Source organism: Pristiophorus japonicus, chromosome 13 (genome assembly GCF_044704955.1).
Source record: "Pristiophorus japonicus isolate sPriJap1 chromosome 13, sPriJap1.hap1, whole genome shotgun sequence".
NCBI lineage: Eukaryota > Metazoa > Chordata > Chondrichthyes > Pristiophoridae > Pristiophorus > Pristiophorus japonicus.
Genome location: NC_091989.1, coordinates 50,595,953 through 50,622,376, shown reverse-complemented (window position 1 = coordinate 50,622,376; position 26,424 = coordinate 50,595,953). Strand labels below are relative to the sequence as shown.

General features: G+C 41.1%; 1 protein-coding gene across 12 annotated transcripts in view; it reads right to left on the bottom strand.

The window, feature by feature from the left end:
* The window catches only part of anks1b (ankyrin repeat and sterile alpha motif domain containing 1B), a 965,528-nt gene that overhangs the window by 235,998 nt on the left and 703,106 nt on the right, over positions 1-26,424 (bottom strand). For 8 of the 12 annotated variants that reach the window (XM_070897439.1, XM_070897440.1, XM_070897444.1 and 5 more), the window contains one exon: positions 9,997-10,133. In XM_070897439.1, coding sequence (XP_070753540.1) covers positions 9,997-10,133 — 137 coding nt within the window. Of the gene's footprint in view, positions 1-4,554; positions 4,684-9,996; positions 10,134-26,424 lie in introns of those variants that run through there. The other 4 variants (XM_070897441.1, XM_070897442.1, XM_070897449.1 and 1 more) reach the window with 2 other exon arrangements.

Genomic DNA, 26,424 nt, shown 5'->3' with positions numbered 1-26,424 from the left:
AGGGAGCAGGCAGGGAAGTGGAGCTGAGTCCATTATCAGATCAGCCATGATCTTATTGAATGGCGGAGCAGGCTCGAGGGGCCAAATGGCCTACTCCTGCTCCTATTTCTTATGTTCTTATGTTACCGATAAGGTGCCACATAAAAGGTTACTGCACAAGATAAAAGATCACGGGGTTGGGGGTAATATATTAGCATGGATGGAGGATTGGCTAACTAACAGAAAACAGAGAGTCGGGATAATTGGGTCATTTTGGCAAACAGTAACTAGTGGGGTGCCGCAGGGATTGGTGCTGGGATCTGAACTATTTACAATCTATATTAATAACTTGGATGAAGGGACTAAGTGTATTGTAACCAAGTTTGCTGATGATACAAAGATGGGTGGGAAAACAAGTTGTGAGGAGGACACAAAAATCTGCAAAGGGATATAGACAGGCTCAGTGAGTGGGCAAAAATTTGGCAGATGGAGTATAATGTGGGTAAATGTGAGGTGATCCACTTTGGCAGCTTTCTTCAGTGCCAACGGCGAATTATAGGCCATTATAATATTTAAATTGCCAACCTGCCTCCTGGGAGCGGGTTGGTTTTCCGCCCTCATCCTGCAGCCGCTAAAACCAGAAGTGGGCAGGCTGGAGGCGGGGTTCAGATTCAGATTTTTAACATTTTAACATCTCACCCACCCAAACCTGCTCATTTTTGAGGGTTACAATTCCCCCCTCTGATTCTACAGCAAGGTGATAATTGATCAGATGATTGTTAGTTGAGAGATAAATATTGACCAGTATTCCGGGGAGAACTCCCCCGCTTTGAATAGTGTGTGGCATCTATTATGTTTACCTGAGGGGGCCTCGGTTAAACTGATCATCTGAAAGATCGCATCCCAATTGTGCAACATTCCCTCAGTATTGCACTGGAGTGTCAGCCTCGATTATGGGTTCAAGTCTCTGGAGTGGGACTTGAACCTACAACCTCTGACTCAGAGGCGAGCATGCTACCACTGCGGTCACAGGTGACACCCTAACACAGTTCTTTAAGGCTGTACAGATAGGAAGATTCTAGGTTTGATGTCTAGTCTGTGCTGTTGGGCATTATCAGTAAGGGAGTGACAGTGGCTTCCTGTGCTTGGAAGAAGGAAATTGGCCAGGATTCTTGTTCTAATCACGATCAATAAACCCTACTGGGATGATTGACAATGAAGGTTGATCCCTTTTGCAGTCAAATAACCCATCAACACTCACTGTCTGGGCTGACATATGACAAATTGCCACCTAGGGGCAGTAATAGGGAGCCACCAGCAGTTGTGAAACCATACAAGGAGCTAATTCTTTCATGAGGGGAGGAGGGTGAAAACTGGCAGAGATAAGGAATTACAGAACACTCTTGGGGACAGAAGTCCTAAGGATAACGATGTAACTCAGGCTATGATGATCATGTGCTCTTTCTATTCTTGCAAAGCTGACAAATGTTACAATCCAGATTTCTCACTTATCTGAACCTAAATCTAAATCAGACCAAGCCCTTGAAATAAAAATGACAGCTACTCCAGGTGTTATTTTAATACAAGAAGTTGCCCACCACATCCCTGTCCCTGGCAACTGTATGAGGCTGAACCAGACTGTTCACAACCTTGGTGTTGTGTTTGACCCAGAGATGAGCTTTTGACCACATAGCCACTCCATCAACAAGACCTCCTACTTCCACCTCTGTAACATCGCGCGTCATCTCATATGCTACTGAAACCCTCATCCATGCCTTTGTTACCTCTAGACCTGTCTATGCCAACGCACTTTGTACTTCATAAAATTAAGCTCATCCAAAACTCTGCTGCCCATATCCTAACGCACCAAGTTCACCCTTTACCCCCGTGATCGCTGACCTGCATTGGCTCACGGTTGAACAACGCCTCAATTTTAAAATTCTCATCCTTGTTTTCAAATCTCTCCATAGCCTCGCCCCTCCCTATCTCTGTAACCTCCTCCAGCCCTACAACCCTCAGAGATATCTGCACTCCTCCAATTCTGGCCTCTTGAGCATCCCCGATTTTAATCACTCCACCATCAGTTGCCGTGCCTTCAGTTGCCAAGGCCCTAAGCTCTGGAATTCCCTCCCGAAACCTCTTTGCCTCTCCATCTCTCTTTCCACCTTTAAGACGCACTTTAAAACCTACCTCTTTGACCAAGCTTTTGGTCATCTGACCTAATATCTCCTTATGTGGCTCAGTGTCAAATTTTGTTTGATAACGCTCCTGTGAAGTGCCTTGGGATGTTTTAAAGGAGATATATAAATAGAAATTGTTGTTTATTGTTTTATTTGCACATACATGAATGCATAGGCAGTTAGTTAATGAGCAGCCTGCAAAATATAATTTCAAGTGTAAAGCTGACTTACATGATGCTGTCATATAGACACAGTACCGTAATTATTTAGAATTAAAAAAATACATTATCCATGTCAATCATAAATTCATTTTTTGTAATCTTTTAACAATGTTAATTAAGTAAATGATAGTGTCTTCAAAACTTAAGATGACTAAGTTATCAGTGCTGTTTAATTAAACAAGTAAAAGTACAGGAGCAGAGAAAGGCCTCTACAACAAAGCACAGTTTGATGCCTTTAACCCATCCACATGAAAATAAAGCTAACTCTCACTCAATATGAGAAAATACAGTGTAGGCAGAATTATGAACTGTGCTGACAGAACAGATACTTCACCAAATACAGAATAGATATCACGTGATGAATGCAACGGACATTCCGCAAAGTATAAGCTATTGTTTCCCTTGCCCTGGGCTTCCCCTCCCTCCCCCGACCACAAAAGACTGACCCTCCCTCGATGACTTACTTTACAGCCATGGACTGTTCCCTCGGATTCCGGCCCACTGGCCTGCTCATCAATGCTACTGAGTTGAGGCAGGAGTCCAGCTTGGACTATGGTGTTGAAGCCCGGGGATAAAACGGCCCCACGATGGTGCAGCCTTGCAAGCTTGTCGATTGCCCCCACCCCTAATGCTGCACTCGGGCTTCCAATACTAAATTCACAATTCTGTTTAATGTGCTACTACATTATACTGTAATAAATCTGTGATTGATATTCTCTACAGATTGATGATCGATGTAGCAATGTAAGCTATTCAGAATCTTTTTGTCTACAAGATAAATGTCTAGCTCAATTTAGGCCAAAATGAATTTCAGTCAAATATAAAGCTTGGCACACTGGCAACAATGGCACAGGATAAACATAGAAAAACATAGAAAATAGGTGCAGGAGTAGGCCATTCAGCCCTTTGAGCCTGCACCAACTATTCTCTGTGGCTCTTGAAATACTGGCTTGATCTTAGATGAGATCGACTAAAATATTGATCCTCATTAAAACAAGAATACAGAGCATTCGATTCATTGTGGTGGAAACAATTCCATGCATTGTAGTGGAGCACTATTGCATTGCTCTCCTCTTCCTGACAGTGAAAACCTTTTGTTACACTAAATGTATAATTTATATTACAAGTTATATATATGCTGGACTAGTCAAGTGAAACTGTGTTGTGCATAATTTAAATATAAATGAATATTAAATTGGAGCTTTCTATCACAACATGTTGCAATGTCCAACTGCACTGATACTGCACAAGACAATGCAAAAATAACAACCCTGTGCATTGTCCAGTTTGTGTACATCCTCTGCTCCAAAGTGTATTTCGATTACCCCTTAAGCAAGTTGGTGAATTCATTATGGGTTGAACATGAGCTAATTGCAATAATGAATATTAGATCATGAAAATGTAGTCATTTTTAGACATGCTTTAATTAAAGAGCAGACTGCACTAATTCATTCAATTATAAACGATGCATTTTGTCAAGGGGAACAAGAAATTAAGTTTCTAAATAGAAAACTGCAACATACGCGAGACCTAATATAATAATTACTGAATTCATAGATATGTTTATACATTTACAATGAAATGTTGAGAATGTTTCACAAACTAGGGAAATCAGCCAGATACAAAAAAAAACTCAACAGGGACAGGATTTAATGCGAATAAGTGATCAGGAGGGAGTAGCTCATCAAACCAGACACAGAATAATGGTGCCTTGTCATTATAAAGAGGCTTTATTTCTCAGTAAATCACCCTTGTCAGATGATTTACACCACAAAATATGGGCTCAATTTTTCCCAAGCCTGTTTTCTGGTGTATTGCCAGAGTTACATCCATTTTTCTAGGCCAAGAAATGCGCCAGAAATATTTTGCCCAAGTTTCCCTGATGTATAATTCAAATTTGGCCGCGCAGCCCGTCCAGTCGCTTCAGGCGGTGGAGCCTGTTATCTGCGCTGAATAAACGATGCCGCATCTTCTGCGCACGCGCGGGGAAAAAAGTGCAATTTTTTAAATTTCAGTGGATGCACATGCGCAGTACAGCTCCGGGTTGTCAATTGGCCATTTTTAAAGAGCCAGTTGTGTGTGTGACAACGTTGAGTGCTGTAGTGAAAGAATTGGAAAAATCGGAGCTACAGCAATATAAGATGCAACGCGGTGCTAGGACCAAGAATACTTACAGGATGAAGTGGAGGCACTAGTTACAGTGATTGAGGCCAGATGACAGAAGCTGGACACCAGCAGAGGTCACATAAAAGTTCCACCCAAAGAAATGAAGAAACGTTGGAACCAAGTTGCAGAAGATTACTGCGCAATGGTGATCACCACGAGATCTGGAGGCCAGTGTAAAAAGAAGTGGCAGGATCTTGGTCAAGTAGTTAGTGTCAGTAATATTTTCATTTATTCAATGGAATTGCAATTGTAAATGTGACCAGCTGTATATGTCTCACCCAGCAGAAAGACACTCTCTCTAAAAAGTTGCATTTTTATCTTTGCAGAGGAAAGTGGCACATAATAAAAGGGAAAGAACTCGAACAGGAGGGGCCCGGCAAATCTGCAGTCACTGACACCCTTGGAAGAGAGGGTCGCTGCTTTGATGGGTCCTGCCTGAAGAAAAGCAACCACCACTGCACAAGTTGGGCCCACACTCGAGGGAGGGGGTAAGTCCTGCAAATTCCACAGTCTGGCTTTGCTAAGTGCTAAGTACTGCGCGGGCTAGCTATGCTTCAGTTCATGGGGAGGTGTCCATCAGCTACGCTTCGGTTGATGCAATGTGCTATCATTCATTGTGGTCCTTCAAATCAGCCTGCTGCCTGCGCTGTGTGAACCCATTCATGTCACCCACCCTGCCCCTTCCTCTGCTGTTAATTATTTGCCTGTGTTCTGTTATATTTTTCAGAACTTGAGGCCGACCCTGACAATGCAGAAGAATTTTCAGACGAGGACGAACCAGAAGAGGAGAACATCTTCCAATCCCACCTTCCAGATCAAGAGCATGGGGGTGAGGGTGAGGGTATGAATGGAGCCCCATCTCTTGTACTCACTTTGGAGGAGGTGCAGGTGCCGCCCATTGAGTTGCCAGCCCCTTCCCTGACTAGTGGTTTGAGTGTTAGTGGGACATTCCATGGTTTCCCACCATCTGAGGCTGCGGGTCCCAGTGGTGGGGTGCAGCGAGGCACACCCAGGGCCCCACCTGCCGAGGCTAGGGGTCCCAGTGGTGGGAAGGAGGGAAGGAGAGCTCGACTGCGCTCTCATGAGGTGCAGAATCTAACAGATGTTGTTCAGAGGATGGCAATGAGTGGGGAGAGCATTGACCTTACGCGATCACTCCTGGACACCATAGGAGGGGTGGGTGATGAGGTAGCAGGACAGTCGGGAGAAGTAACAGCAATCTCACGAGAAATGGGAATGAAGTCCGGGATCATGAGTGAGGGAATATCTCAGTCAGCTGAAACCATGTCAGTGACCATGAGGGAGGGAATGTCACAGGTAGGTGATGCGCTGTCAGTGAACATCAGGGAGGGAATGTCAGAAATGGTGCAAACACTATCACTGGACTTGAGGGAGGGAATGTCACAGGTAGTTGAGACAGTTTTGCTCAACATGAGGGAGGGAATGTTGCAGGTCATTGAGACACTGTCAGGGTGCAGAACGGCATGTTGAAGTTAGCTGCTGCAATAAGGGAACATGCCCAGACCCTGCGCCCATTGACAGAATCAACTGACACTCCCACTCCAGCCCCCAACACCAGCCTCTGAAGAGCCCCAAAGCCGGACCCTCCGTCTCCCCCGCTAACCGCCACCCCCCCCTCACCCTCATCAACAGGTGCACACTACCTGAGATATTAGAAAGAATAAGCTCGGTACCAATCCCCGAAACACAACGCCACCGCCTGCGGGCAGGGGTGGTGGAGTCACCAAGAACAAGCGCGACGGGCAATCTTGGAATAAGGTGAGGAAGATGGGTGCAGCCTTTCTTTGGTGCAGCTGTTGTTGTTATTATTATTGTTACTTTTGTAATTGTTGTTCTCAAATTAAAAGATTTTTGTAAGTTATGTAAGTTTACAAGTTTAAAAGTTAGTAAGTGATCTTAAAGTTTTTAAGTGATCTTAAAGTTTTTAAAGGATCTTAGAGTTTGTAAGTGATCGTAACTGAAATCTTTAAAGTTTGATACAAGAATAATTTTATTAAAGTTAAGTACAAATTGTTTGTTAAACTTTTGAATAAAATACATTTTACATTAAATCTGAATCATTTTCTTTATTTGTTCCATTATTAACACAGCAGGCAGGACAGGTTCTTTGTTCTCTCTCCCCAAGGTCTGTATTGATGGACTTCTCATTCTACCCCGCCCCCCCAAGCTCATTGCAGTCTTGTGCCCAGTGCAGCAGCCTTCCAATCGCCACCTTCCTTCCCGGGCTCAGTGTAGAAGCCTTTTGATCGCCACCTTGCCCTCCCCCCCGCCAGGCTTGTCCTCCAGCCGAGCCCCAAGCTCGTGTCTGGGCGCGATTCTGACGGCTGACGCTACGACCCTCCAGCCCAGCTTGAAGACGTTTGGTAGTGGCGTGTGAATAAAAAAACAATGAAAATTTCAGAAATCCAAGAAACTTCCATGTACTCCGTTGAAAGGTATAAAAAGTTGAACTTTATTATAGATATTTAAAGTGTTCTCGACTCCCTCCAAAAACTTTGATGAAAAACAATGGCGTTTTCAGCGCCGATTTCTCAATGTGCGCTGCTTTCTCTTAACTCACCAGAAGGTTTTTCAGGAGTGGCCAGATACTCCGACCTAGGATTAAAATTTGGGGGGCAAACTACGAAAAATGAAGAAAACTGGCGCAGACATGCGTGAACGCCCCCCACCACCAGCCCACGCCCGCCCCCGCCATGACGTCAAAAAAACATGACCTAGAAAAATCGTAACTAAAGAAGTTACGCCAGCGCAGATTCCAGGGGGAAACTTTGAATTAAATAATTACGCCAGAAAAAACGTCGCGCACCAAACAAACGGCGCAAATGACCCGGGAAAATTGAGCCCATACAAGTTATCAAATTGAAACATTAAGAAACTACTTTAAATAAAACACCTTTTGCCAAAGGAGGGAGAAGTGTGGTTATGCAGGGCAATGTCCAGTGCACCAACTGTACAACATAATACTTGAGATCAGGCCTTAACATTCCATTAGCAGCTGATGACAGAAATAGGCAGCTTAACAAAATGGAATTTGTAGAGCCAGAGGGAGATACTATTGATAGACAGAAGACTAGTGAGAGGTGGCAGGGTCAGGACATGAAGATAGGCAGGAGATGATGGGCAAATGGGAGATGGGGATTTGAACCAACATAAAAGGCAGGAACAAACAGGGTGAGATGGATTTGAAGTAAGGGGACAAAATAGCTTTTAAAAAAAACTATATTAGCAGTGGATCAGTTAGGTCATTCAAATGATAAATTGGACCAATTAGCAAATGTCTTTAGTTAATTCTTCATTAATTCCAGATCCATTAATTTGAATTAGGGACCTAGGACAGAACGATCATTGGGCTATGCAGAAAATCAAAGCATTACATTTTTACTAGGCAACTGGGCCAGATGGGATACATCCTAAAATCTTCAAACAAATGAGGTAGGAAATAGACATGAATGGCTATTGTTAATATTTTCCAGTTCCATAAATACTGATGCTGTATCCATGGGCTGCAGGTCAATGAATATTATCCTGATAATCCAAAAGTGGGACACAAGACATGAACCGTACAATTATAGACCCGCTGCTCTCACATTATTAATGGAAAAAAAATTTGATAAAATCATCTACATTCATTTAAAGAGCCTAGAGATTGTAAGTAGTCAGTACGGATTCAGAAGCAACAGACTCGACTATTCCAATGCCCTCCTGACCGACATCCCATCGTCTGCCCTCTGTAAACATCAGCTCATCCAAAACTCTGCTGCCTATCTCATATTCCGCACCTGGTCCTGTTCACCTATATTGGTTCCCTGTCTTCCAGCACCCCCAATTTAAAGTTCTCACTCTCATGTTTAAATTGTTTCATAGCTATGTAACTAATATGTTATATTCCATCTTAAATTCTGATTAAACACAATATATCCACCAGATTAGTTTTACAGTCGATCCTGATTATTAAAATGACCAGAGATAGCTGTAAACTGTGCTATTTTTCACATTGCCTACAAAACAACAGTGAAAAGACATTGGCTGTGTGGTACTTTGAGGTGTCCTGAGGACGTGAAAGGTGCTACAGAAATGAAAGTTCATTCTTTCTTTATGAAAAGTTTCTGTTTCCTATAAGACATTAATAAATCTGCAAAAGGGTGTGCTCCTGGCATGTGCTGGAGGTGCCAAAGCAGAAAGTTTTATCTATAATCTGTCAGCCAAATGTCATATTAGAGTCATCTCCATACTCTTAGCTCTTCACATTTGAAGTTATCACTATCTGACCGAATATAATATCTCTTCAATTAAGAAATCATTCAGTATAAGACAAATATTGAAGCAACAGTATTGCCCAGGGTCTTATGCAAATACATATGTGATTTCAAATTAACTCATCACTTACTACACAGTGTTGCGAAAGAAGAAAGCCTACATTTTTGATTGCTCAAATTTACAGTGTGCCAACAGCACAATGAGAATTATCCATCCCCCAATCTATTCTGGCAAATAGAGGTCAGAAGAGATCCAAAATGTACAACAGTCTGTTTCCTGACTGACAGTATGGCTACTACAAATGCTACTATCACATTTGAAGCAAAAGACACTTCTGGCGTAATATTCTATTTTTCATTCATTCATTCACGGGATGTGGCCGTCGCTGGCAAGGCCTGCATTTATTGCCCATCCCCAATTGCCCTCGATAAAGTGGTGCCAAGCTGCCTTTTTGAACCGCTGCTGTCCTTGTGGTGAAGGTACGCCCATTCATATTGGGACCAATTCAGAGGCCACTGCGTGTAAGTGGTTACCCACTTTATAGACATATATGCCACTACTTCCACTCCATCAATTTTGTACATGTCTCTCCCTATGTTGACTAAGATGCCATTCTTAGTTCCACTCCTCCGTATACCATCAGTCCTCCCATTTTAGCCAGCATATGACACAATCAAAACTAACGTATTCTTTTTTCTGTATGCGACACACACCATGGTGTGTGGGCATGAAAACAAAATGAATTAATTACAGCTCAGAACCACTCCACTGAGAGATGGTGCGACAAATGAGCCAGCAGTACAAGTCGGACAGTTCAAGCCAGCCTGCTCACGTGGATTGAATACACTGAAGAAGGAATAAAGCACGTGAACTCAGTGTAAATACACTAGTAACAAATAGCAAGGAATCAATATGCCACCTGCAGTGTATCAGATATCAAGTGAAGTCAAAAGAAATAAACTCGATATTCCTTTTATTAAAAAATCAAATCTTATTGAATTCTGCTTCAAATATTTCAGTATTAGCATCAACTAACCAAACCCAGGAGTTTCATACGATCAGCGCTAAATCATCTGGTGATTTGTGTTAGTGACACATTACATTACTATTTGCAACGTCTTTATTCGATGGTAATAATATTCAACACATGAAATCATTCCAACTCAACTCACCTGGGGTCGGATAACTTTCTCGATGTTTTTCAGTGCTGTATCTGGGGATGGAGGTGAGCAGTCTGGGGTGGGTCCTGTACTTTTTCCCTGGTGATTACCCTCTGGTGCAGTAACAGTCACTTGTGGTGCAACTTCTGCTGATAAAATAAATTGTTTAAATATATTTCAATCACATTTGCATCATCTTCGATTGCTGTTTCATGTCTTTTTATTTTGTTAATAAAAATTCCGCAAAAACACTTAGAAAGTGGCTTTGAAAAACGTCTCTTCTCCCGAATTGAAAGGCTTGGAGATCATTCCTCACTTAATTTCTCTAACTTATGACTAAACATTTATCTTCCAGTCTGTGATCCTTTCATCATATTAGCTCTTATAACATTTTCTTCCATATTAAATAAATATATTTTTGGCAAGATCCCAAATACTCTTTGGCCGTAATTTGCGATCGGCGGTGAAGCAAAGGTGTCCGCCGCTGGCCCCAAAGAAAGCTTCCCACAAAAATCTTGTGTACTCTGTGGTGAGAAGATCTACGTTCAGTTGAGATCCGTGTAAGTTAATGGGGAATCCCTAATGCGAGCTGCTGTGAAGTTAACAAGCTGTCTAAGCAGCCAATCACAGCCTGACAGAGCTAGGTCTAGGTCCAGTGGCAAGGATTACCCAAGATGACTGGAGACCAGCTCTGCTGCACAGACCTAGTGCACACACATATCGCAGTGTGGGCTGCTCCGTGCTGCCCCTGGGCCCCTGGCCCCAAACTCGCACCTCCCCTGGGCCCCGGTCATGTCCCTCCACAGTCTCTTGCTGCTCCTTTGCCCCGACCTCGCTGCTCCTGCTGTATCTGCCCACGCTCCAATCACAGACCTGGATATTGATGACATCACTCTTTGCAGCCGTCACCCTCCTGCACCAGCTCACATAAGAACATAAGAACATAAGAATTAGGAACAGGAGTAGGCCATCTAGCCCCTCGAGCCTGCTCCGCCATTCAATAAGATCATGGCTGATCTGGTTGTGGACTCAGCTCCACTTACCCGCCCCCTCCCTGTAACCCTTAATTCCCTTATTGGTTAAAAATCTATCTATCTTTGACTTGAAAACATTCAATGAGCTAGCCTCAACTGCTTCCTTGGGCAGAGAATTCCACAGATTCACAACCCTCTGGGAGAAGAAATTCTTTCTCAACTCGGTTTTAAATTGGCTCCACCGTATTTTGAGGCTGTGCCCCCTAGTTCTAGTCTCCCCAACCAGTGGAAACAACCTCTTTGCCTCTATCTTGTCTATCCCTTTCATGATTTTAAATGTTTCTATAAGATCACCCCTCATCCTTCTGAACTCCAACGAGTAAAGACCCAGTCTACTCAATCTATCATCATAAGGTAACCCCCTCCTTTCTGGAATCAGCCTAGTGAATCGTCTCTGTACCCCTTCCAAAGCTAGTATATCCTTCCTTAAGTAAGGTGACCAAAACTGCACGCAGTACTCCAGGTGCGGCTTCACCAATACCTTATACAGTTGCAGCAGGACCTCCCTGCTTTTGTACTCCATACCTTTCGCAATGAAGGCCAACATTCCATTTGCCTTCCTGATTACCTGCTGCACCTGCAAACTAACCTTTTGGGATTCATGCACAAAGACCCCCAGGTCCCTCTGCACCACAGCATGTTGTAATTTCTCCCCATTCAAATAATATTCCCTTTTACTGTTTTTTTTCCCCCAAGGTGGATGACCTCACACTTTCCGACATTGTATTCCATCTGCCAAACCTTAGCCCATTCACTTAACCTATCCAAATCTCCTTGCAGCCTCTCCGAGTCCTCTACACAACCCGCTTTCCCACTAATCTTGTCATCTGCAAATTTTGTTGCACTACACTCTGTCCCCTCTTCTAGGTCATCTATGTATATTGTAAACAGTTGTGGTCCCAGCACTGATCCCTGTGGCACACCACTACCCACTGATTTCCAACCGGAAAAGGACCCATTTATCCCGACTCTCTGCTTTCTGTTCGCCAGCCAATTCTCGATCCATGCTAATACATTTCCTCTGACTCCGCGTACCTTTATCTTCTGCAGTAACCTTTTGTGTGGCACCTTATCGAATGCCTTTTGGAAATCTAAATACACCACATCCATCGGTACACCTCTATCCACCATGCTCATTATATCCTCAAAGAATTCCAGTAAGTTAGCTAAACATGATTTCCCTTTCATGAATCCATGCTGTGTCTGCTTGATTGCACTATTCCTATCGAGATGCCCCACTATTTCTTCCTTAATGATAGTTTCAAGCATTTTCCCCACTACAGATGTTAAACTAACCGGCCTATAGTTACCTGCCTTTTGCCTGCCCCCTTTTTTAAACAGAGGCGTTACATTAGCTGCTCTCCAATCCGCTGGTACCTCCCCAGAGTCCAGAGAATTTTGGTAGATTATAACGAATGTATCTGCTATAACTTCCGCCATCTCTTTTAATGGGAACACCAACGGCAGGTCGGGGCCATAAAAGTAGCGGCGGCCATGGGCAGTGTCACCATGCTAAGTAACAGTCAACACCAATAATGCACTGCGCCGGTTGCCAATCCAACTGAAGAGAATGAATATTTGATGCTGAACTGCGTGATTGGTTGTAGGGATAGCTGTAAGCCAAGGTAATTAACCATTCACTGAGACTTAATGCTGGGGATGGGGGTGGATGGACGGGAGATGCTGTCCGTGGAGGGCAGCAATCCAAAGTTCAATAATGGAAATGTGAGGATGGATTAATGTTCTGGCATTTTGTTGGACTAAATTGAGGATCAGAGGATATTTGTGAAGATCTGCCTCTCAAAGAGATTGGATAAAGTCCATGATAGTCTTGATTATACCTATTTAGCTCGGTTTCAAATTTATTTGTTTTGTCTTACTGTGAAGCACCTTGGGACATTTTACTACGTTAAAGGTGCTATATAAATAAAAGTTGTTGTTGTTGTTGTTGAATAGTGTTAATGACCTATTCTTGTTAAATGTTTTTGTACATTCTTAAAACGAATTACCTAAACTGTACATCCATCTATTTGCAAAAACTTGCATGTTATTTCCAGTAATAATTAATACCCTCCTTAGAATTTACTTTAATAATTAGACAGATCATAGAATCTTTGTGACATTAACACTTTCCATTAATCTCTTAAGGAAAAAGAACATAATATTTTTCCAACTCTGATGCCCCAGTCAGGATTGGCAAACATTTGTCTAAAAGAAAAAAAAGACTTGCACTTATATAGCACCTTTCAAGATCTCAGGACGTCCCAAAGTGCTTTACAGCCAAAGAAGTACTTTATGGTGTAGTCACTGGTGTAATGTGGGAAACGCGGCAGACAAGTTGTGCACAGTGAAATCCCATAAACAGCAATGCGATAACGAACAGATAATCTGTTTTTAGTGATGTTGATTGGGGGATAAATATTGGCCAGGGCACCTGGGAGAGCTGCTCTTCTCTTCTTCAAAATAAAGACATGGGATCTTTTACATCTACCTGAGGGGGCAGGTGGAGCCTCAGTTTATCATCTCATCTGAAAGATGGCACCTCTGTTAGTGCAGCACTCCGTCAGTACTGCATTGAAGTGTTTGCCTAGATTTAAAGATCAAGTATCTGGAGTGGGGTTTGAACCCACAAACTTCCGACTCAAGAGGCGAGCGTACTACTCACTGAGTCAAGAAATATGATCCCTCTATAAAAAATAATAAAAATGTGCACTGTTATTCCAACACAGAGGAATAATTCCTGTTGCACAATACCCTTGTGATTTCCAATAGGTTGAGAACACGGTTCAGATTTCACCAATGTCCATGCATCACTCAAGCAGTCTTTGATGTTATTTGTTATCTCTAGAATACACACCCCCTCCTTTACCCACTTTCTTCAGTAAGTGAAGCAGTTCACAGTGATGACTGAGTAACCAGTGTGACAAAAGATTGCTATCACCCATGAAAATCAAAATGTGACCGCTTTTGTGCTAAATCAACACAATTAATCACCATGGAGACGAGCATTTATTTTATTGCCTGGTCCGATCAAGACTCAATGTCCTCTTCTAATGCTCAAGAGAATATGTTTTATAGCAACAGCCATAAAAAAAACACAACTGAAATTCCCCCATTCTCAAAGCAATTTTGTCGATATTCTACTGCAGTAAAATATCAACTTCTTATTTTGGATTTTCAATTTATTGTATCTGTCAATAAAGCAAACTGTGGTTCAGATTATAAAAATGGAAATACAAGCAGAAAAAAAGATGCCTATGGAATCACATAACAACTTCAACTTTTACTGGAAATCCATTCCAGATTGTTCTTTGGAATAATGGCTACATAATTTTTAGACTGCAGATAGTGCCAACAACGTCCCAGCCAGAATGGAGGTGTTTGGATAATTAACCCCCTCAATCACGCCTGGAAGGAACTGGAATTTTATTTACGCTGATAATTTGTATTGTGTAGCTATCCTCCACTCATTGCATTTTGCTGGAGAAACAATCCTGCTGTGTTTGGGTAACTCTGTTTGCTGTTATTTCAGTCATGGGTTTGGAGACTCTTTGCTGTAGTTGATGAGTTTGCTGTAGTTTATGAGTACATTTAAACTGCAAGTCCCACCCCGCCTCCAACTCATTGGCTAGCACAAAGGTGTTGATATTTAGTCTGGCCTGAAGAATGGAACAGTAGCAAACATTGGTAACAATGTAGGGATTTATATGCCTGCTCGAAGTTGGTGCTTATGAATTATTCCATAATTAACAGAAAACCTTCCAACATTTATGTGGGGTATTCCAATTGCTCAAATCTAATGTCTTTCTTTACATAAGATCTACTTCTTGTATAATGTTAGTGACTGGACATTATGTAATGCCATTTGAGTCGAATCCTGTCTTATCATGGTCATATTTATTTTGTTCTCCTGCTCGCCATTGTTTGTCTTGTCACTGATACCAGTGTCTGCACAAACTGTAACAATACTAAAGATCTCCCTGCTAAAGCATGAGAATCTGCTGATATAAAACATTTTAATCTGTCACTGCTACACAAAGGATGAGAGTTGAACAAAACTGCTATTTCAAATATTTAGTAATATTTTATTGTAATACTGAGGCAGCTTGCAGATAAACGCAAATCAAGGTGGGTTTATAAAGCAGAAACTGCTTTCATATATTGTAAATAAGTAGATTAATTTTATCGAAGTTGATCCTGTCCCCAATAGTGTGGCTTCAAATCAATGATAACTCATCTCCATCAGCACATTCAAACTTGATTTTTCAAGGAAACGTGGAAATTCCCAAATGAATTTGAAATGATAATGTGAATGGTGTAAAACTGATGAATTTTGATTGGTTGGTCATTTACACAGCTTTCCAGATTAGCCACAAGCAGCTCTGTGGAAATAAAGCGCAAGTACAATGTATACATTGTGACCAATTTGACTGGTTGAATGATTAACATGCTTTGTTCTGTGCTTGGAAATCAGCCTATTGACCATGCCTGTACCGCTAAATGGCACCATGTTCAGCATAAACTGTGACTTTTAAGGCTAACCTATCCACTTGTGACTTAAAAATTACCATCTGTGGTAGGAAACAAAGGCACAGTTTAGAATAGGAACTGATTTGTAGTTTAGTAGAACACAGCCCAAATAGCAATAGTCTATTTGTTACTCCTTATTTGTTGCGTTGTTTTCAAAGTTCTAATGCTTTTCAGTAGGTGTACATTAATGACCTATTCTAGAATTTGCCATTTATTGTCAAATCCTGGGAACTGGTTAAATACTTGAAAGAGAAAAAATTGCAGAGATATGGTGAAAGTGCAGGGGAGTGGGATTGTGATTTGAAATAGCTGGCGCAGACTTGATATGCCGAATGGCCTCCTTCTGTGCTGTACTATTCTATGATTCAATGAATTGGTAATTTCATACAGATAGCAAAGTGTGGAAAATCGTATTGAGTATAGGCACACAGTGAAATGTGAGGTTTTCCAATGTCTCACTGGAAGAGTTCATTAAGTCCTTAGATTTATTTCTGATGACAAACTTCCAACCACCAACATGTGAAACCCATTAAAAAGCTTATTTGTAAAAAGAGTAGAATCTACAAGATAGTGGCGAGCATTCAACTGATTGAATAGCAAATGAAATAATGAATTTTTAAAAATTACTTTGAAAGATCTAAACATGCCCAAAGAGGGAAAAGTGACAGGAGAACAGATGGTTGTCCAACTATTTCATTTCACAGAACAAGGACCTGACTCCACTGATTTTGTTAAGTTTACTTTTTAAAAATGTTTTAATATCTTTCTCTCTAATAATTCACATTACAACCTTCCATCTATCACCTAACGTGCACTGCAATGATGTACAATAAAACTTCTTTAAATTTTCTTGGTGTTTAATCATATACTTTTTAATAAGTTCAATAATAATCAACTTAAACATCTACAAAGTTAATTTTCATTCTGCTCAAAATTGTTTTCCAAACAAAGCCTTTGTTAAGTGTCAATCACAAATAAAACCAAAACTTGTTCTGTTTATAACTCCGCAGAGGAACCATCCACATCCTCATTATTATGTTCAAAATAGCAACAATCCACTTTGATCTCAGAGGTTGGTGAGAAAGAGGAACCTAGCATGGCTAAGGAATGTTAGCAAATAGTTGGCGAAGGTGGTCCTGATAATGGACCGGATATGGGTCAAATACATTGAAAAAGGATCACAATCATACTGTACAAAATGCACCATATCAATGTATATGTTCATTACCTCCTTTACAAATTAATAACACTTTCTGTTGGACAACTGAATGGAAGGTTTTTCCTAGCATTAGTTGCAGTCAATGTTTAAGGATTATCATGTATTATTGATGGCTCCAAGAATTAATGGCATTACCTATGTTACGTTTTCAAAACAGTACATCTGATCTGCATTTCTACTTCGTCAAATTTTAATTGGTGTATATTCTAATACAATTGTGCATTTCCTTTGATGTGTGGATCCCTGCAGTTTAACAAGCCCTGTGTTACAAAAGGAGAAGGCATGCTCTCAGAGGAGCAGTGTTCCCTTTAAATTTGCTACACAATCAAAATGCCTACAATTCTGCAGGAATATGCAATGAAAAATAGATAAATGATTATTGCACAATCTTTTTATAACAACATAAGTGTTCTGTGAGCATTTCCCTAAGGAAATGTCCATAGTATGGCATGACAATAATATCAGAGTGCAGCCCATCTGTTTGTCACCTTTTTGGCTGGCAAATAGAAAACAACAATAAATAGAAGACTCACATGGGGACTTGCTGGTTACAATATTTATGCAATAGACTGATCTTCCTGAATAATGTAATAGCAATAATTTCAGATTAATTCATTGGTAAAATATCACACCCAAAGGGATTCTGGCATGTTTTCTGTGTATGAAATGAATTTAAAGGTTATATTTGTCACAAATTTTGAAAAGCGATAGAGGTGATATTGGGCAATATGACATCATGATGTTATACAGCGTGACTTTCTGTAGCATGTGCAAGTCTTAAAAATATACATTCGGTTTAACTCTTCAATGTCCCCTGAAACTTCTCATCAACATCATACACATTGGCTGTACTTGCAATCAGTACCATGCAGCCCATGTCATGCTATGCCTTTGATATACAGTCTATAATTTGACTTTTGCAATTCTCAAAGAACATTTTAATTCAAATTTTCATCCCCTTTTCTCCCTTCCTCTCCTGAAGCTAGACTCATGCTGGGGTACAGATAAGGGCATATCTCTGGTACCTTATTCAGCTAGCCACTTTTGATATGCAAGCCTATTCCGTGAGCAATTTGAGCAGGGATTCGAGTTGAGCCCAATCCTGTATTCTTGCAATATCCACCTATGCCAATATATAGGAGGGGATCAATGGACATTAATCAGAAAAAGGAAAACTGGCTCCAACCTCGACTGGGTTTAGTCTGTGCCCAAAACTGGTGAAAATGAAATTCAGCTAAGCACAGATCAAATCTGGGGACCTTTTTGAAAGTGATGGATCAGTATCTCAACTCCCGCTGTACTTATCCATTTATTTGTTAGGTGAGATCGACACATCTGTCTAAATAACATGAATCAGTTTCACTCAGTTAGTAGAGGACTGTATTTCAAGTGAAGTATTTTAAGGAAAGCAGATAGTCCACCTGATGTCCTGGTGAACATAATTCCTCAACCAACACCACTAAAAACAAATGAACTCATTTACTGTTCGTAGGAGATGGTTGTGCACAAATTAACTGGCACATTTGCTTACATAACAACAGTGCCTGCACTTCAAAAGTCATTCATTGGTTCTGAAACACTTTGCGACATTCTGAGGACATGATAGGGCTGAATTTGCAGTCGCAGGCTTCCACGGGCGGGCGCCTCCGATCTGCAAAAAAATCTACGAACTTACCTGGTGGTCCAGGAGGTTCGGCGCCTTGCATAGGCCAGTGCAGAGGCCCACATATCCCAGGGGCGCAGGCGGTTCACAAGTGAATAGGGATCACATAAAAAATATTACTACACATCAAATAAATTTTTTTTTAAATTACATATTTAAAATTAATTAAAATGGCACTTAACTAAATACTTAAAACAAAAATTTAATTTTTGAAAAATAAATGTATATGTTTTAATGGGGTTAAAAATAAATTTACCCTATTGCAAAAGGTTTTTAATGTATAAATGAATGAAAAAAAATGACGTTTATGTTTTTTAAAACTCTTACATTGGTAACAGCAAGCCTTACGCCTGCTCTTACGAGGCGTAAGAATTTCACGGGCATTTGCAGGGCAGAAGTTGGGCAGGCCCATTTCTTTCGGATTCGTACAATCTGTCAAGAATCGCAAATGCCGGGTTTCGGTGCATGTGCAGTGCATGCCTAAACCCGGAACTTGCGCAGCCCCTACGGGCGTGTACGCACCTCATACGAGCGTGTACGCACCTCATACGGGCGTGTACGCACCTCATACGCGCTTGTAGGGGACACAAATTCAGCCCCAATAAAGCACTGTATAAATGCAGCCATGAACTCATTGAATGGCGGTGCAGGCTAGAAGGGCCGAATGGCCTACTCCTGCACCTATTTTCTATGTTTCTATGTTTCTATGTTTCATCTTTTGTTTCTTAATATCTTCTGAAGCAAAAACAAACTATTGTTTGATGGCAAGGTGATTCTTTTTCTGTTAGTCCAGCGTGCAATCACATAGAAATTCTGGGAGAGGGCAATATCGAATCCAGTTTAGTATTGTGGAGAAAATTAAAAATAATTTGTTAGTATAGTTAATATTGTTTGGATCTAACTAAGCATACATGTTGGTGTCAGAATACCAATGTAGTTGACTTCCGTTTTTGTACACTGATGCCAGTTTCTTTTATCTGCTTCTGATGCTGTGGCAGGAAATTGCAGTCAGTCACTTCCTGTCATAGATCGAAAATGTCTTGTCACTGGCAATATTTCTCCCAATTATTTCACTATTACAGAAGTCGAAGTTGAGGTGCATTGTGCTTGGTATTGAAGCATCAGTATACATAATTATGGAGGAAAGTTTGATCTCCCTGCTCTGTATTCCCAATCTCAGCCACACAGCTTTGGGAGACAAAGGAGCAGTGGTTATGCTTCGCCTCACAAAATGGAAGGGATAATCAGAGTGATAATTATCCTCACCTACTGTCATGTGCATAAAATTGAGTACTTTGGAAGGCAATTGGTAGAGCCCTGAGAATAGGTTGCTGGTTCATATTTTTGGTTTGCAGCAAATGTAATGTAGTTCCTCCCTACCTATAGCCTCTTGATTATCCACTATTGGGATGTTTTTAGTGTCTTCTACTGTGAAGACTGGTACAAAATATTTGTTCAAAGTTGCTGCCATTTCCCTGTTTCCCATTATTAATTCCCCGGTCTCATCCTTTAAGGGACCAACGTTTACTTTAGCTACTCTTTTCCTTTTTATATACCTGTAGAAACTCTTACTATCTGAATTTATATTTCTTGCAAGTTTACTTTCATAATCTAAATTCCCTCTCTTTATTATTTTGTTAGTTGTCCTTTGCTGGTTTTTAAAAGTTTCCCAATCCTCTGGCCTCCGACTATTCTTGGCCACTTTGTATGCCATTGTTTTCAATTTGGTGCCATCCTTTATTTCCTTAGTTAGCCACGGATGGTTCTCCCCTCTCAAAGTCTTTCCTTCTCACTGGAATATATTTTTGTTGAGAGTTATGAAATATCTCCTTAAATGTCTGCCATTGCATATCAACCGTCTTACACTTTAATCTATTTTCCCAGTCCACTTTAGCCAACTCTGCCTTCATACCTTTGTAATCTCCTTTATTTAAGATCAGGACACTGGTTTGAGATCCAACTTTCTCACCCTGCAACTGAATTTGAAATTCAACCATTTCCTGGAAGATGCTTTACTTGGAGGTCATTTATTAATCCTGTCTCATTACACAATACCAGATCTAAGATAGCCTGCTCCCTGGTTGGTTCTGCAATGTATTGTTCAAGGAAACTATCCCAGATACACTCTATGAACTCTTCCTCAAGGTTACCGTGGCCATTTTGATTTGTTCAATCAATATGAAGATTAAAATCGCCCATGATTATTGCCGTAACTTTTTTACAAGCCTGCATTATTTCTTGATTTATACTCTGTGCAACAGTGTAGCTACTGTTAGGCGGCCTATAGACTACGCCCACTGGTGACTTTTTCCCCTTATTATTTCTTATCTCCACCTAAACTGATTCTACATGTTGATCTTCTGAGCCAATATCATTCCTCACTACTGCACTGATCTCATCCTTTATTAACAGAGCTACCCCACCTCCTTTTTCTTTCTGTCTATCCTTCCGAATTGTCAAATATCCCTAAATATTCAATTTCTAGCCTTGGTCGCCTTGCAACCACGTCTCTGTAAGTAAAGATGGTGGGATGTCAGGAATGGAAACTTTGAGCAACACCCACCCCATCACCATCTTACTCTCCCCCATTTCTGCCAGGCAAAGCGGGGTTAAAACCTACCTCATGATGTGACCTCCTCAGTTGCAGGAGACTTTATCCTGGGCAGTGGGCAATTTATGACCACTGCATCCAACAGTGCATGGGGATGTCTCAGTGAAAATATCAATTAAGTTACACATGCTCAGAATCCGGCTAGAAAAGTACAAGTATTGCAACATCATGACGACAATAAATTGAGTTATAAGAACACAAAAAAAACTTTGTATAGAAATCATTACAGTCATAATCATTTATAAATCTTTCATAAGGATTCTTTCAGTAGAACTCTTTTGCAAAATATCTCCTTCTGCCGCATTATAAATAGTACTGAATATAATCCTTATAATCATAAAATCTTCATTCTAGTGATTAAAGATGTTAAGAATATAAATAAATGTCCCCAGGAAAGCAAAGGCAGGCTGAAAGAAATTCTGAGCCAGTTTCAAAAATGCATAAATTAATCAGTATCAATTAATAAAACAAGGTTAAACAATAATGGATTTGATTGTGTCATGGCAAATTGCTGTTAGAGAGAATGAATCCGTTACTTTTTCAACCTACATGCAGTTTGCAAGATGGCTAATTGAAACCAATTAGTAGCAGTCAATCACCCTTTACTGATAAGGAAACAAAAAGAAAACCTGGATTGCTCAAAAAGCAGGATTTGGTTAAAAGCATTAACAAAATCTAGAACACAGAATGGGTAACCTCACTGCTTACAAGGCTAACTGAGACAATGTACTTTCGTGGAGATAAAGGTCAAGGCTGAAGAAGACAGTTGCCCAGCTAAATCTTGAGACTGTGGGAACATTAGAAAACTGCTTTTGCATCAGGGAGAGAGTGGGAAGACGGAAAGTTACTGAGAAATTTGGTTTGCCAGCAGCCAGGTTGTAAAGGATGATTGTTTAACCCTGTAAAAGAGGAAGACGAAAGGTTGCAGTTGGCAGGGACGGAGTCCACCATGTAAGAAAGAAAGAAGATGTCAAAAGTGTACCCTCAGACTAGGTGTAATAAACACTTTGTTTTGCGCATTATACAGACTCTCCTTTAAGGTTGTATTATTTTTAACTGTTTACGGAAGCATTGTTGATTTTACCAATGTTGATTTATGTCTGTGACTGATCTTTCTTCTGGATTTGAACCTAAGTTTCTACAGACATTAGTGCGAAATCCTCCAAAGTGGGTAAAACTCTACAGAAGCAAATTGTTTGACTGGTAGATTGGTAAGCTGACTACCAAACATATTACAGGTAAGAGACGCAAGCAGGAGATGGGCCCCGATGTTAACTCTGGTACAATTTACAGTGGGTGAGCAGCGGTGTGAAAGAAGCTCATCCATGGCTTGAGAAGTGTAGTCTGAGGTATTTTAACTCCTGGGCCACATTTAAATCTGACCAGCTGACTTCCCACTTGTGGTTGGGGGGGAATTGGTGGGAAATCACCTGACCCACTGACAGAAGTTAAGTGGTGGGAACAGTTGGTGAACTATCCCGTGGAGGTTCCCGCGCTCGGGGCTGGGAAGGCGAGTTTGCAGCAGGGGAAGTCTCAGCTTTCCTTATGGTGTCCAGAGGAGCACTCCTGCTGCTCCAGGTCCCACAAGAAAAGTCAAATTAAATACTTACCTTTTTGTGCCTTTTCATGCCCAGCTCCTCTTTGTCACTGGGTTGGCCTAGCGGGAAACTCACTGCCACATCTTGCTCAGGCAGTTAGGTCCTGATGATGACATCTGGATGCATATATAAATAGTGGCTTTGGGCAGCTGTCCCTGCCGCCTGCTCAAGAGAGCAGGGGAGTCAGCACCCAGTGGCTCCAGGCCGGAGAAGTAACTTGAGCGATTGTAACTGCCCACCCATTCGGTTTGTGCCAGGCGGGTTGCATTAAAATTGCCTCCAAAAGCTTCATATGAAATGTATTTTACATAGAGTAATTGTAATCAAATGGAAAGCTAAATTTAAAAGGATGTGTATGGTCCATTGGGTACTTATTAAGTTTAATTTTAATACTTTTAATGTATGCAGAGAATTTACGATCCTGTTGGCTGTTTGAGAACATTAAAATTTAACCACTGTTCGGAATCTGGTGAATGGAGTTTGACAGCTGCATGTTACTTCGCAAGCACACAGCCCCACTGTATAACTCCAAACTTCCAGCTCTGCATCACACTTTATGGATAACAAAAATCTATCTTTTTTTTTAAACCCCTCGATATCCGGGCACTGTTGTAATGTACTTGAGAATTCTGGGATTGATTGTTATTTGCCTTTTCAACTTTAGGCGCCAATGTAAGCCCATACCTGAACCAACGTCTGCACTAGGCAGATGTACGGCTCACAGGGCCACCTCCGGTAGAAATCCTGAGGAAAGTTCAGTAATGCACCTGGAAAGACCCCCAATTAGCAGCATGACATAAAGGAGACGGTGAATTTGCTGGGCAGTCATTTTTAACCCTTACCCCACCACACCTTGGAATTACCTTGAAATTACACAAACATGATTGCGCAATTCCAGAACTTAGATATTTTGGTTTTAGCAAAGACATATAGGAGGCTGGTCCACAAAGGCAGAAGGCACAGAATTGGAGGGGAAGCTGCTAGAGTGAATCAGAAACAAAATTCCACAGCCCTCCAAGATCGTTTGCACTCCTCCAATTCTGGCCTCTTGCACATCCCTGATTTTCATCGCTCCGCCATTGGCAGCCGTGCCTTTAGAGGCAATAAGCTCTAGAATTACCTCCCTAAACTTCTCTCTCCTCCTTTTAAGATGCTCCTTAAAACCTACATCTTTGACCAAGCTTTTGTTCACCTGTCCCAATACCTCCTTTTGTGGCTCGGTGTCAAATGATGTCTGATAATGCTCCTGTGAAGCTCCTTGGGATGCTTGACTACATTAAAAGTGCTATTTCAATATAAGTTGTGGTTGCAGCTGTACATAGAACTGCAACAGAATGGACAAATATAATTCGCAGAGTGCCTCAGGAATCATATTTGAGCCATTATTATTTACATTATTTGGAAGCGGGGATAAAAAGGGAGCTGGCTATACAAAGTGGGAGGCAGGGAGCCTGGAAATAACAAGTGGAGCAAACATGGGGGCTCCTGGACTGTGTGGAAGATTGGTCTTATAAATAGGCAGATACTACTTAACATGGACCACTGCAAGGCCATGAGACTACGAAAGTGTAATTGTGCAGTGGAATACAATAAACTGTCGTAGACAACAGGGCACAAAATAAGAGAGACCTTGGGGGTGCTGGTAGATAGTTGCTTGAAACTATCAGACCAGCACGCAGCAGCAGTAAAGTTAATCAAAACCTTTGAATGAGATGCCAGAGAGATAGAACATAAGCCCCATAAGGTAGTAGCAAGATTGTATCGAGCACTCATCAGCTGGAAATCGGCGTATAATTTTATTAACCGTGGGGACCGTTTGGAGTGGGTAAAGAGGAGAGAAACTAAGCTGGTTCTGGGGATTAGGCACCTCGGATACAAGGAGAAGCTTTGGCAACTGGGAACATTTACACTTGAGAATAAAGGCTCATGGGAGACATAATCAAAGCTTTCTAGATTTTATGGGATGTAGAGAAACTAATCTCTAATAAAAATTGTTCAAAATATGCATAAATTCCGTAAGCAATGGGTGCAAACTAAAGCTCGGATAAGGAAAACTAAGACAGTTTAGATGCAAGTACATCACACAGAGGCTGGTGAATATGCAGAAGGATGTCTAGGGAGATGGGGAGGCGGATATTTTCAGCAAATATAAGAGGGAACTGGATAGTTTTTGGGTCAATATCATGTTTGTTTTAGGCCCAACTGGAAAATCTCTCCCATAGTATATTATTGAACTTGGAGACCGGCTAGTTAGAATGCCCTGCTCATTTCCAGTCTTGCTCATCCATATGTTCTGTTTATCAGGGAGGACAATAAAAACAAAAACAATGATGGTCCTCAAGATACAGTTGGATGGTGCGATGGACAAATTAGAGTACTAGAAGAACAAGCTTTCATGGGTCAAATACATCAATGGATTTTCTTATACTATGTTTGGGATAGACTCAAATATTTAGTAATTTTGGCAGCAAACTTTGAGATAAAAAAAAATCAGATCCCGTTATGTAGTTACAATTAGGACTCATTGGAACCATATTGGGAAAATCACGAGATATATTATCAACAAAATCTCAAAAGTAATTATCATTAGCTTTGGTTTAGCAACAAATGTTCCTCAATCGGCAGAAATGGAGCGGAAAAGCAGTTAAATGGAATGGCTCAATTTTCCGCTCCATTCCCACCGATCTACAATTCTAACACTGCTGGTTTTAACAGAGGTTAAGATTTCTGCTCAACTCTGGCTGGAATCCCATTAACAAATGTAATCGGAGTCCCATATATGCACATGAGCCACCGATGGAATTTCAATCAGCTCGAGGGTAAACCTGGCAGGGAGCCAGCGAGCATAGTTAAGACAAAATTTCCTTTAGTGGGGGCCGAAAGAGCAAGAGCGCTCCTCTGGGCCCCTCCAAGAGATGTCTGGGCCGCGACTGCCCCACGCTATCCTCCACCTCAGGCCGAAGACCATGCAAACAGCCTGCCCTCCGGGACTGACCTCGTTGCCGGTTGCCATCTTCTGGCGCCAGCAGGCGGCCAATGGGCTGCCCGATTTTCATCCCTCCCTGTCGGCCAGCCTCCACTATCTGCAGAGCAGCTGTCAAGCAGGATTCAGCTGAGGCCCAGACTGTTATAATCTGTCAAGCCTTTACCATTTAAAGATCTGGAGTTTCAAACTTATAAAAACTGCAATATCCATTTTATTTAGAAAGTTTAGCAAAGTAATAAATATTCTATAGTACTGTGCACATCTGATCATACAAGTTCACATAAAGCTATTATTGTACATGCTGTGTAAAGTTTGTAAAATAAATTGTACGTTTTGAAAATTGCCAAGTACATCATATATGGATGTTGTAGTTTGAAACAGACATATTACTTCTTTAAATGGTAAATTAATTCAGCTTCTGGCCTAATAAATGCTGTTATTCAAATTTGTGGTATAAAAGATTCAAATCGAGCCATGTCAAATATCAGCATCCAATTACAACTACAGCAGTATTTTGATTTTGCTTCATATTTACTTTGCAAATTATTTCATCTGACTGTAAGAGTAACATGGTCAATACAATCTGTGGAAACAAATAAGTTATTCACGACCCCCACCCCCACAATCACCCGCCCCAACAATGAAACGAGAATGAGAATGAATTGATCTGCTGGATCCGACCTCTGCTTGTTTCTACCAGAGTAAGAATTGGTGTAGGATAGGAATAATAACTTTAGAAAATGGTCTGATATATGAGGACATACATCTCTCTTGCATGGGCCGTTCATTTATCAAGGCT